The 13,942-nt window shown below is 40.0% G+C and overlaps 1 protein-coding gene across 2 annotated transcripts in view; it reads left to right on the top strand.

Annotated features, from left to right (window-relative positions):
- CCSER1 (coiled-coil serine rich protein 1) overlaps window positions 1-13,942 on the top strand; it is a 1,308,521-nt gene that overhangs the window by 498,427 nt on the left and 796,152 nt on the right. For both annotated transcript variants that reach the window (XM_073601044.1, XM_073601043.1), the window contains exon 5: window positions 5,216-5,342. In XM_073601044.1, the coding sequence (XP_073457145.1) occupies window positions 5,216-5,342 (127 nt within the window). The remainder of the gene's footprint in view (window positions 1-5,215; window positions 5,343-13,942) is intronic.

Raw genomic sequence — 13,942 nt, forward strand, 5'->3', positions numbered from 1 at the left:
ACACAACTTTAGACCTCTCAGCAGATGAGTAGGAATCTGTTTTTACCCACATCCACAAGGGTTCTATGAATGTCTTGGTGCAGGAAAATAGCTATCAAATCTATTTGAGATGTATAGAACCCCTAACAAACTCCACAAATATTTTTTCCCTGCAACTTCCGAACTTTGCTGGAAATGTAATACATGGGACTACCCGCTCATTCAACCCTTCTGGAGAGAAGTACACCGTCTCACTACAAATATCACATCCTATTCCTTAGATTCCACAGCCACGCAATATCTTCTTCACCACACTTCAATCTCCCAACCGGGAAACCGGAAGTCCTTGACCCTCCACTTAATCAGTGTGACCAAATTGTGCATTTCCAATGCATTGGAAAGACAAAACCCCCCAACAATAGCAGAATGGCTACAACGCGCTAAGAAAACTGAGGAAATGGAGGAATTAATATATCAGGCCCAGGAAATCCCCACCAAATTCAGCAAAACATGGGCATGTTGGGGACACTTTACAGAAACAGCAGAATACACAAAGCTTTTAAGAGTTTAAATCCCTAATATCTGTCGGATGTTTGACTCACTCTGAAAGAAAGAACCTTGAGACATGGGCCTTATCCCTAGGCTCCTATGACTATGCTCACTGACTCTTATGAATATACTTACCATACCAGACGAACATTGTACGTTGCACCAACAGAAAACCTCTATTAAAACGTATCCAAAGACAAGAGAACCTAGTACTGACCATCGGTCCAACACCACACCCTTTTTTTTTTTCCTTTCCCTTCTCATCTCCCTTCCCTTCCTTCACCTACACCCCTCCCCTCCAATGTAGAGGTATCTACATGTGCTTAGACAGACCCAAGGATGTTTCCTCAGTAGGTTGTTATTCGGACGTTTGGCGAACAACGAACATTATGCAGTGTTTGCGGCAAATTCGAAAACCGCAGAACCCCATTAAAGTCTATGGGACACTAACATGAAAAACCAAAAGTGCTAATTTTAAAGGCTTATATGCAAGTTATTGTCATTAAAAGTGTTTGGGGATCTGGGTCCTGCCCCAGGGGACATGTATCAATGAAAAAAGAAGTTTTAAAAAACGACTGTTTTTTCAGGAGCAGTGATTTTCATAATGCTTAAAGTGAAATAATAAAAATGAAATATTCCTTTAAATATCATGTCTGGGGGGTGTCTATAGTATGCCTGTAAAATGGCGCAGTTTACCATGTTTAGAACAATACCACAGCAAAATGACATTTGTAAAGGAAAAAAAGTAATTTAAAACTGATCGTGGCTGTAATGAATGAATGTCGGGTCTCGACAGTATAGATAAAACTCATCGAAAAAAATGGCATGGGTTCCCCCCAGTCCATTACCAGGCCCTTTGGGTCTGAATATTAAGGAAAACCCTGCGCCAAGTTTAAAAAAAACATTGCATGGGGGTCCCCCCCAAAAACCATACCAGGCCCTTCAGGTCTCTTTATGGATATTAAGGGGAACCCTGCACCAAATTTAAAAATAAAAATGGCATGGGGTCCCCCCGAAATCCATACTAGACCCTTCACGTCTGGTATGGATTTTAAGGGGAATCCTGCGCCAAAATAAAAAAAAATGGCACAGGGGTCCCCCCAAAATCCATACCAGACCCTTATCCGAGCACACAACTTGGCAGGCCATAGGAAAAGAGGGGGGTCAAGATAGCGCCCCCCCTTCTGAACCGTACCAGACCACATGGCCTCAACATGTGGAGGGTGCTTTGGAGTAGCCTCCCAAAGCACCTTGTCCCCATGTTGATGGTTGGGGGTCTGCAGGCGGGGGGGCTTATCGGAATCTGGAAGCCCCCTTTAACAAGGGGACCCCCAGATCCCAGCCTCCCCTCTATGTGAATTGGTAACGGGTACATTGTACTCCTACCATTTCACAAAAAAAGTGTCAAAAATATTAAAAAAGACAGGAGACTTTTTGTGACAAGTCTTTTATTAAAAAATAAAAAAATGAAAATGTCCCGCGATGTAGATCCTTCTCACACCGCCCGAAGAGCCGAAAAAAGAAAAAAAAGCCGCAAAAGCTCTGCCTCCATGGGAGGCTCCACCGAGTGACGCTTCTTCTCGATGACAGCTATTATATAGCTGAGGGCAGGGTCACTCGGTGACTTAAATGGGTGACCCCCGCCTTCCTCTGATGTCATGTGGCATCAGAGGGGGGCGGGTCACCTGTTTATGTCACCGTTAAAGGGGGCTTCCAGATTCCGATAAGCCCCCGATAAGCCCCCCGCCCGCAGACCCCCAAAACCACCGGGCAAGGGTTGTGGGGATGAGGCCCTTGTCCCCATCAACATGGGGACAAGATGCTTTGGGGGGCTACTCCATAGCACCCTCCACATGTTGAGGGCATGTGGCCTGGTACGGTTCAGGAGGGGGGCGCTCTCTCGCCCCCCCTCTTTTCTGGCTCATCCTTAATCCCCAGGTTTAGGCTTGGTCTCTGCCCAAGAAGGACCGGGCAAGGTTATATAACTCATGACACTTCTGAGTTACTTTTTAAACAACGTTATCGGCCTCTACCAAGCCAGCTAATATTCTCTGTTAAATTTGTTGTACCCTATGTGTTGTAGCCTAACTAGTGTTCATATTCTTTTATGAGAAATGTGACTGTATTACTTTGACTGTATCATCTTTATGCATGTACTTTGCAAACTCTTCATAAATTTCTTTGGAATAAAAAAAAAAATGATTAAAGGAGAACTACAGACAGTAGTGTTGTCTCCACCCCCCCGGGCACAGTTAGTTCTCAATGGGGTGTCCAGGGGTGAGGACAATACCCATTGCCATACTGATCAATGGAACTTAGTAGCATATTGTTCATTTTTGCTTGAGTTTTCTACCCTGTTATATGGATTCATTAGATGATCCTTTTCAACATATCATAATGTATGACAGTCAATGTCTGTTGTTAGTTTTTATTGAGGTTTATCAAGAAAAACAATTGAAACAAAAAAATTGTGCGCTATACCCTATATGTCTGCAGTTGCATAAGATTTTGTATATCATATTTGTATTAATGAGTTGAATCAATATATATTATTTTTTTCAGTGCAATATTCTAGTTATATTGATACCTATTCTTGTCTATGCATAGTTGAAGCGTTTGTTACCCCAACACTTCACATTCCTATGTGCCTGCTGTACCATGTACTTTTATGATAAAGTGTCCTGTTCTCTTTGTATTGCTTCCTTTATGTGAAATCCCTGTTTTTTCTGCTAGTTCCCTTGCTTTCCTGATAAAAACCGACCACACTAAGCAGGAGAACACACCATGGTCAGTTCTCTAGCCTTGCTGCTTTCCTCCAATGATCAGACTTGTCCTGACATTCCCCCTCTGCACAGCCATTCACTGGGAAGCTCTGTGTGCTGTTGCTTCTCTGCCATACAGCTCTTATACAACTGAGAACAGAGGGAATGTGATCATTTAAAAAAAAGGGAAACAAAGTATTTATAATGTTTTTTTTATATCTATACAAAAATGTTTTGCCTTTCTTTTTTTTCCCAACAATATCTTTTATTTATATGCAAAAATAGCATTTACAGAAAGCTCTATAGACAGATAAACAATGAGAATACATGTGGCATCAATATACCGTAAATTGAAATACTTAGACAATTCGGTTGAAATTCCTAAGTATGAAGTTCCTGGACCCATTTTGTGCTTCAATTAGTGCTTGCATGTCTCAGGTACCTAATTCCTAACAAGACGTTGACCAGTGGAACAGGGGTTACCGGGAGCCATTTGTGTTGTAAAGAAAAGGATGAGTTTATTAGGTAACCCTTTTCAGACCTGGAATCTACCACTCTGGGAAGAGGAGGAGTGGTAAATGTAAGTTGTTTGTTGTGTGCTCGGTATAAGCTCAATTGAAGTAGTAGATGTTAATGAGTGTAACAGGATGGGCATGCATGTATGGGAGGTAGGTAATTGGGCCAAGTATCTCGAAAGGGGATGAGGATAGGGAGGGGTGGGAGGAGATATAATCTAGGGGGCAGGGAAGGGAGGGAGGGGTGGGGGGTGAGGAAGAGAAAAAAAAAAGGGATGGGGGGAAGGAAAGTGCGGGGCCCTCTCTAACTTCCCTACTCAATTTTTTTTCCAACAATATCTTTTATTAATATATAAAAATAGCATTTACAGAAAGCTCAATGGCATGTTTTGCCTTTCATTTCTATTTTAAACTGAATAGGTTGTTTGACAAGGTGGTCGTTTACAATCACTTTATAGATAACAACTGGCATTTTTGTGCATCACAAAATTCAAGAATCAACTCAATCCAATGAATATGTATGATTTATTCAGTTTGTTTGCTTATTTAATTACTGTGCAAAATGAAAAAAGCAGCTCTGTTTATTCACAAATGGCAACCAATAATATATAAAGTTTCAGCAGCTAATATTTGATAAAGTAAATCTGGTTTGTAAGTAAATTTCAGTATATGCAAACTATGACTGTTAATATATTCTCCAACTCTCACCTGATTTAAAGACCTGGCCTCAATTATCAATGAGATAAAAATGCTTGTGTTACCCCACATGGGTCAATTAATTCTAATACCTGCGCTAGTCAATGGCAATAGAGGCTGAGTAATCACACTGCTTTATCAAACACTACCCCCCTATATTAAAAACTTGCAGAAAGTAGACTGCTATTCATTTTACTGTGCAAATAGCTATTAATGCATTCTGAAAATTGAGCAGGATTACAAAAATCTATACACACTTAATAGAGGACGAATGTGTTTGTCTACTGTGATATATTGTTATGTTCCATCAGTCCATAAACTACCATTAGTAATATGATACTTCCACGCATATTATCGTAGCATAATTGGTGATTAGTCATGTCAAAAGTTTTAATTAAAGAATAATTATGTCAGTAATCACAATAAATTTTGACAGTGCGAATAGTGAAAACAGTAAGTCAGATTCATTTATGTGCACACATGAATTATGATTCATTATGAGGCATATTATGCTATGTATTGTATATTATTTATGATTATTCTAATGTTTCGTGATGAATATTCCATCATTCCCCTCTTATAAAGTTGCTTAAGTCTGCAATGACCTCTAAGCACTTGATAATGCACAATGTGAGATATATTATCTATGTGCTAAGTCATATACACTCAAAAAGACACTTATTAATATGTTAACATCATTCTTTATCACTGCAGTATGTCGGGAAGATTCCTACCAGTCAATAGTGTCATGCTCAGCAGTGGTACTTTCCCATGTGGAAGAATCAAGTGAAAATAATAAACCTACAGAAGAAGAACCAAAATTTTCTGGGACAACAAAAAGGTAGGTGGCAGTTTACATAATTATAATAGAAGCTCATCAAAAACTAACATTTTGGTTTTGTATGGAAACGTCGAGGTTGAATTGCCCTTTTTACCATATGACATATAATGCCCACTGGCATTTAAGGGTCATGTCAGACAACATTACTAAAGGTACAATCACAGAGGTGAGTCATCCATTTACTATGATGTGGTCACTCCATAGCTGGCCAAAAATTCCACATAATCTCACTCACTAGCAAGGCAGGGACATCTTGCTTGTCAGACCACAAAGTGAGCACCTCTACTTCAAATGGTAAGCTATTACTTCTATGATGTAGCCAATACAAGTTGTTTTCTTCCATGATTGAAGATTTAACATTGTGACCATGTCAGCATTTGCTCATTACCTTTGCAGTTGTTTGTGGCTATACTGGGGAGAGTTTTCCCAGTGCAGCATGGCAGAACTTTGATCAATTTAGCTTGGAATCGCCATTTCCTGTGTATGGAATTTCTGATGTGCTTTGTGGGACAGCTTTTCTTGGGCTGGTTTTAGACCTACATAACTGAAACAGACATTTGACCCATTCTACGGTGCCCTGGTGGGAACTTGCAACACCTCTTTTGAGGTTTCCCAGAACTACTACTTACTGAATCAGCTCTAGTGCATCGACCTCTCTGTCATCGAAACCCCTGAAGAAGCTACCATGCGAAACGTGTTTGGCTGTGTCTCTTTTCTCATACTTTGGTCCTGAGTGTTTATCATGGTTCATGATTACACATATATGTGACTATTGAGGAAATTGTTCACCTTTTTGTAGGAACTTTTTACGGGTGTATACAGAGTTTGCTGTTTCATATTTCTGTTACACATGTCTTAAACGATATAAGATTTTTATATATTTAATAAAATGTTATTTTTATACATCACTGTGTCAGATATTATTCCAATAGGTGGTTTCAGCATCTAAAAGTCCCATTACTCTATTTCTCTTTGTTCTATTTATTCCGGGATGTGGTGCTGTATTTTGGCTGATATATGCTATTATGCCCTATAAAATACTAAACAACCCTGCATGTATATTTTTTCCCACATTTTGTTACAAATATTACTGTTTATTGCTATCCTGTGGTGTGTAAATGTAGGAGTTAGAAAGGATGTAGTTGACTTTTGAGACTGTGAGAATATGGAACCACTATATAACTACCAAGCTCCATTGTATTTATCAGCTGTGTTTTTGAAGAAGGCCTTCTTTCCCTCATAATCCTTTACTGATCTTTGGTAGGCTCATTCAACAATAAAGTATGGCCCTGTTTGTATCAGGTCCTTACATCTTTTAGTCATAACTGACTGTTCAGTATCAATTGTATTTCTATTTTAAGACTAGTTTTCAGTTTCATTAACTATTCTTTTCTTATATAATGAATTTTCTGTACTGTATACTACAGTAAAATGGTCCCTCTGACCTGTTTTGCTTCCTAGCTGGCTCAATCATTAAGCCCATTAGGGGTGAAACTCATCTGAGGGACCTCTACTGTGGATACTGTGGGTGGAGAGCAGAGTTTAAGCCATCTTACATTGCCTGGTTTGGGTCACAGTAAGTCAGTCTACTGTGTGCAATGGGTTGGCAATGGGTTGGCATTATCCTGTAGCATATTAAAGCTTGCACAATCTGTTTTCTACAATCTGCACTAGTTCATTACATGTCATGTCAGCTAATATCAGTGATAGGAGCATTAGAGCAAAACTTTTTTGTTTGATCCTCGCTATATATTTATATATTTAAACGTTCTTGTGTTTTATTTAGGTTCTACAGTATTTAATTATTAGGCACATGGAATTAAATGAGAACTATTTTTCACTATCATGTTAGTTAAGTGGGAGGCCATTGAAATGTAAAGAACTCAGAAAATACAAGAAGGCATAAATGTTAACAAAATTGTTTTTTGACTGAAAAATGAATTTTGAAAGACTTGTATTTTCCTCTTAGTCTAGCAGTGAATACTCTGACCAATCCAAACTGTGAGCACAGCACAGGCACACAGCTTGAGAATGTCAACAGATAAAAAAGCAGCAATGACTGTCCGTAGGAAAAGATCACATCATATATTCTGGTTATGGGCAAGAAAAATGTGAAAGCTATTAGGACAAAATAAGATGAGATGTGAAATAATTTATGATTTTTCTCTTTTTATCTGTCTGGTATGATCATAAATGCATGCGGAACACTTTTAACAATCTTATTTGGAAAGGGATGGGGAAGTAGGTATACACTAATGGTATATTGTTGAATGTGGCTACTTATAAAGTGATTGTTAATTATAGTTATAGTGTCATTAGGTACATAGATTTCTTTTCTTAATACTTTACCTGGAGTGGGTTTTCCATATACAAGTCCTTCTTTAAGTATACATCTGTTAATGGATTGGTTTCCTTAATGACCCTCTATAGCAACCAATACTGTATTCTGGCACCTGGATATAGTTAATACATATACTAATCATATCCAATGTATGATTTTTTATTTTTTTATTTGACAGGGCTTTATTTTTTTTTTTCTCCACCTTTTAATGCACGCCACTCTGTCAAGCAAAGGTGGCAATTACAGAGGTTACAAACTATCGAACACCGATGGGGGTTGCTTACAGCAGTCATCTTTTATTCATGTTGTTTAAACCCTTTCTCCAGAAGAAAAAAAAAAGAGACCTGTTGCTATAACTGCTTAAAAAGTTAGCTGCAGTCGGGTGTTAATTTTGTTTGTTTGTTTACTCATCTAAAATTACATATCCATGTAAGACTAACCCGCAGAATGAACAGCATTGCCATCCTGTTAAAGAAAGTAAAAAAAAAAAATGATATACTTGCAAAAGGGAATAAAACTATGTTACAGGGCTGTTTCATTAAAAGAAAATAAAAACTTTTTTGTTAATGCTGGTGATAGACTACATTATACTGTATATTTTATTTTTTATTTTGCCCATAGTTCCACTTTAAAGGATGAGCAAATACAAATTCAAAGTTGATTCAGAGGTTGGCATAGGGGGACACTGCTGCAGGGGAAGGCACAGTGGGATCAGTTCCAGTAAATCCCCGCCTCACCAATGCCCTCCATGTCCACACTACAATTCCCTCTGCTTCCCGGGCACACAGGGGGGTTTTTTCAGCATGGAAAGGGTGGGGGTGGGGGTGGGGGGTAGGTAAATATGTCCTTTTACTTTCCACTTCCTTTTCTGAATGAACACCATGAGTTATCAGTACTGATCACTCACTGTGTTCATTCATGACTGAAGCATAGTTTACTATGTTTACTATGCTTCAGTTTGTGGATGAACAGGAAGTCTCTGTACAGAGCTCTCCCCATTTATTCAACGTGTGCCCTATGGTTTTTAATAGCAACTCAGGCCATACCTGTGGGATCCCTGTGGAGGCTGGACCTATGTAAAAATTGCCAAACATAAATTTAATTTTAAACTTTTAACCATGAAACAGTTTACAGAGCATTCAGTGCTTTATAAGTCAGGCCTGCTGTTTATATGTGGACTGTCTCTCTCTACTTGATATTTCATACAGGGTGTGTGAACTTGAGACAAGGAGGAGTGTGTTTCTTACCTAACTCTGTTCTCTATTCTCAGCTCAATTCATGTTTGAAAGTAGTAATAAACCCAAAACCAAAAATGTTATAATTTGAAGCTTAGCAATCATTAGATGCGGTGGCTGCATCGGTTTTCTTTTTTCATCATTGTAAGCACCCTTGTCAGTGCTAAATGGTTTATCTTAACACTGTAAACTGCTACATTGCCAGGATAGCCTATTCTATTAACCGCTTCCAGTTCAGCCAATTCTGGCATTCCTCTTCTATAGGTAGAAAACATCCTTTGTATGCTAGAAAATGACTTAGAACCCCCCAAACATTATATATTTTTAGCAGAGGCCCCAGAGAATAAAATGGCAGGCATTGCATAATTTTAGGTCACACAATATTTGCACAGCGTTTTTTCAACGCAAATTTTTGGAAAAAAAATACACTTAAAGTGGAGCTCCGCCGAAATTTTTTTTTTTAAAAGTCAGCAGCTACAAATACTGCAGCTGCTGACTTTTAAAACATGGACACTTACCTGTCCAGGGCGCCCGCGATGTCGGCACCCGAGGCCGAACCGTCTCTCGGTTCTCGGGTGCTGCCGCCTCCATCTTCGGTAAGGGAATCAGGAAGTGAAGCCGTGCGGCTTCACTTCCCGGTTCCCTACTGCGCATGCGCGAGTCACGCAGCGCAATACGGCTGGTCCCTGCTATCTCTGGGACCCATGTGTTTCCCAGCAGACAGCGGGGAGCAAACAGGAAGTGGCGTAAATAACTGCAGATTCTGCGGCTATCTATGCCGGAAGTGGGTACAGATACCTGTAATATACAGGTATCTGCACCCCCCTCCCCCCTGAAAGGTGCCAACTGTGACACCGGAGGGGGGGAGGAATCCGATGAGTGGAAGTTCCACTTTTGGGTGGAACTCCACTTTAATGCATTTTAATGCATAAAAGCACAATACAATACCCAATTGTTTGGTAGAATATAAAGGATGATGTTAAGCCGAATAAACAAATATCAATGATGTCGTGCTTTAAAATTGCGTCCGCCTGCAAAATGGTTCCATATTACGGTACTTAAAAATCTCCATAGGGAATGCTTTAAAAGCATTTACAAGTTACCAGTGTAGAGTTACACGGGAGATCTGGAGCTAAAATTATTGCTCTCTGTGACGTTAGTGACGAAACCTCACATGTGTGGTGCGATTGCCATTTACATATGCGTGTGGGACCTATGTGCGCATTTGCACATGAGCATGGGTTAATGGGGGTGCTTTATATTTTTTTTTATTTTATTATTTTAAAAAAATTATTTAACACTGTAACTTTAAATTTTTTTAGCAACTTTATTGCTATTACAAGGGATGAACAACATCCCTTGTAATAGCATGGGCTATGACAGGTCCTCTTTATGGAGAGATCTGGGGTCTGTTGGACCCCAAATCTCTCCTCTGGCCTCCTATGCAGCTGATCAAACAAAATTGGTCTGATCAGCTGCTTCCCTGGTCGGTAATGGCTAGATGAACAAAGAACCGAAATAGGAAGTAACAAAATTCTTGTTGCTTCCTGTTTCTCACTTCACATAGTGGGAGGAACAGCATCTGTTCCACTCACTGTTTGCTTAGAGCTGCATGCCACCAGTCATGGAGGATTAAATTAGTCTCTCTTTACAGCACAAAAGGCTAAGAAAACTTGTTGTCAGCAGACTCCAGAGATCCACCTGGTGGCTTTAGTTCTGTGAATATTAAAGACATTGTAACTCCCACCAAGTTGTGCTTGCAGTGGTTGGCCATGGCTGATGGATTTCCATATGTGCATGTATTGCTGCAGCTATCCTTTCTCTATACCCCAAGGGAACAGGACATTTTGCTGTTCTGGGTCACCCAGCATCCAATGCACACCTCACCATCCAGAGATAGTATCTTCACAGGAAATGTCAAGTCTCACACTACAGATAGAGGTCATGCATTAACCTGTGCAAATCTGTGCAGAAGCCTCAACACAAATAGAAATTGCTCACACATGAATGTGAAGATGTACTCTACTATAGGCTGTGCATACAGAGCAACAAATGGCATCATGGAACTACATGATCTATGCACATCTTATGCAGTTGAAAAACACAAGGTGTAGGTAGAAATGTTTGCCATGGCTTTAATTATTTTAATGTAAGTCGTTTTCAGGTTTTTTTTTAATAGTATAGCTCAATGCTGCAGACCATATGCAACTACTTTACCGGCAATTTCTTTCTACATGACTACACTCCAGTGATTGGGTGCATGGCTTCTCTCAGAGAAGGCTTCCTGATGGTGAGCTGTGAACTACAGTATACCTGCATAATGTGTTTTAAAATGACTACTTCATTGGACAAGTGTCAGGGCCTGGATTTTAACCAGGGATTTCTGCTGTGTCTGGCAATGAGCCACCTGGAATGCTAGACAAGTCCCTGGACAATTCCTTGAATGATCCTTCCTTGAATCTTATTTGTCTTTAACCTTGAACTTTTCCCACAAACTTCCTGATTTAAGCCATGTCTCTGAATTTCCTGTTTGCCAGATGATTGTGCGTTCTCCAGCCAATATCTCACTTTATTCTCTCCCCTTCTGCTGTCTGTATCTTTGCCACCATTCGTTACTGACCTTTGGCTTGTTCCTTGACTACGCTTTTGCTTAATCCCAACCTGCAACTATTCCTTACTGACCTTTGGCTTGTTCCTTGACTACACTTCTGCTTGATCCCTACCTGCTATACAGTGTCTTGAAAAAGTATTCATAACCTTTGAAATTTTCCACATTTTGTCATGTTACAACCAAAGTGGCACATAATTGTGAAGTGGAAAGAAAAAAATGTTTTTACAAATAAATATGTGAAAAGTGTGGCGTGCATTTGTATTCAGCCCCCCTGAGTCAATACCTTGTAAACCACCTTTACAGCTGCAAGTCTTTTTTGGGTATGTCTCTACCAGCTTTGCACATCTAGAGAGTGAAATATTTGCCCATTCCTCGTTGCAAAATAGCTCAAGCTCTATCAGCTTGGATGAAGAGCATCTGTGAACAGCAAATTTCAGGTATTTTCACGGTTTCTCAATTTAATTTAGGTCTGGGCTTTGACTGGGCCATTCTAACACATGAATATGCTTTGATCTAAACCATTCCATTGTAGCTCTAGCTGTATGTTTAGGGTCATTGTCCTGCTGGAAGGTGAACCCCTGCCCCAGTCTCAAGTCTTTTGCAGACTCTAACAGGTTTTCTTCTAAGATTGTCCTGTATTTGGCTCCATTCAACCTCCCCTCAACTCTGACCAGCTTCCCTGTCCCTGCTGAAGAAATGCACCCCAACATGATGCTGCAACCACCATGTTTAACGGTGGAGATGGTGTGTTCAGAGTGATGTGCAGTGTTCGTTTTCCGCCACACACAGCGTTTAGTTTTAGGTCAAAAAGTTAAATTTTGGTCTCATCTGACCAGAGTACCTTCTTCCACATGTTTGCTGTGTCCCCCACATGGCTTCTTGCAAACTGCAAACATGACTTCTTATGGCTTTCTTTCAACAGTGGCTTTCTTTTTCTCACTCTTCCATAAAGGCCAGATTTGTGGATAGTTGTCCTGTGGAAAGATTTTCCCACATGAGCTGCGGATCTCTGCAGCTCCTGCAGAGTTACCATAGACTTCTTGGCTGTGTCTCTGATTAATGCTTTCTTTGCCCGGCCTGTCAGTTTAGGTGGACGGCCATGTCTTGGTAGGTTTGCAGTTGTGCCATACTCTTTCCATTTTGAGATGGTGGATTGTACGGTGCTCCGTGAGATGTTCAAAGCTTGGGATATTAACCTAGATATATAACCTAACCCTGCTTTAAACGTCTCCACAACTTTATCCCTGACCTGTCTGTTGTGTTCCTTGGCCTTCATGATGCTGTTTGTTCACTTAGGTTCTCTAACAAACCTCTGAGGGCTTCACAGTACAGCTGTATTTATACTGAGATTAAAATACACACAGGTAAACTATATTTACTATTTAGGTGACTTTTATAGGCAATTGGTTACACTAGATTTTAGTTAGGAGTATCAAAGTAAAGGGGGCTGAATACAAATGCACGCCACACTTTTAATTTGTTTATTTGTAAAGCATTTTGAAAACCATTTATCATTTTCCTTCCACTTCACAATTATGTGCCACATTGTGTTAGTCTATCACATAAAATCCCAACACAATATATCTACGTTTTTGGTTGTAACATGACAAAATGTGGACAATTTCAAGGGGGATGAATACTTTTTCAAGGCACTGTATCTGCTATTGGACCCTGGCTTGCTCACCTCCTGGTGGGGAGATCCTGAAGAGCGCGACCTGGTACTAACATGCAGCAAAGCCCATCTCCACGATCAGGAGTTCTGGTGAATACTGGTTAGTGCTTAGACCCCGCACCTCAGGTGAACCCATGTCATCAGCCAGGGTGACCTGCTTGTATACCTGTCCAGCTTGTCGGTGGGTGCTATAGCTACCATCTGCCGAGCCTCTTTATGAGCCATGACAGCAAGATTGTATGACAAGATTACAATGCAGTAGCACAATTAGGAAGCAGGAAAAGTCTTTATCACCTTTTTGCCCATTCAGCCAATAGAGCATTTGCGAAGTTAAGTATTGATTGGACAAGTAGACATGGCTTGTAGTTGATGTCCAAATTCATTCTAAAAGTATTCAATAGAGTTGAAATCAAGGCTTTGTACAGGCCACTTGAGTTTCTCCTAATCAAACTCATCAACCATTTTTTTTTTTATGGTTCTGACTTTGTGCACAAGAGCATAGTGATGCTGGATAACAAAAGGGTCTTCCCAGAAGTGCTGGCACAAGATAAGAAGGGCACAATGGTCTAAAATGTATTTGTATACTGTATCATCAACCATATTTCACACTGGAAACACTTTGAGATTTGTCCACATACTTTTGACTATATAATACAATGGTCAAGTGTCCAAAAACTTTAGGACTTAAAGTATAACATCAATTAACAGTAATGTTGATGTCTTCGGGTACCACTTCCACAG

This window comes from Aquarana catesbeiana, linkage group LG01, assembly GCF_042186555.1.
Source record: "Aquarana catesbeiana isolate 2022-GZ linkage group LG01, ASM4218655v1, whole genome shotgun sequence".
Taxonomy (NCBI): Eukaryota; Metazoa; Chordata; class Amphibia; order Anura; family Ranidae; genus Aquarana; species Aquarana catesbeiana.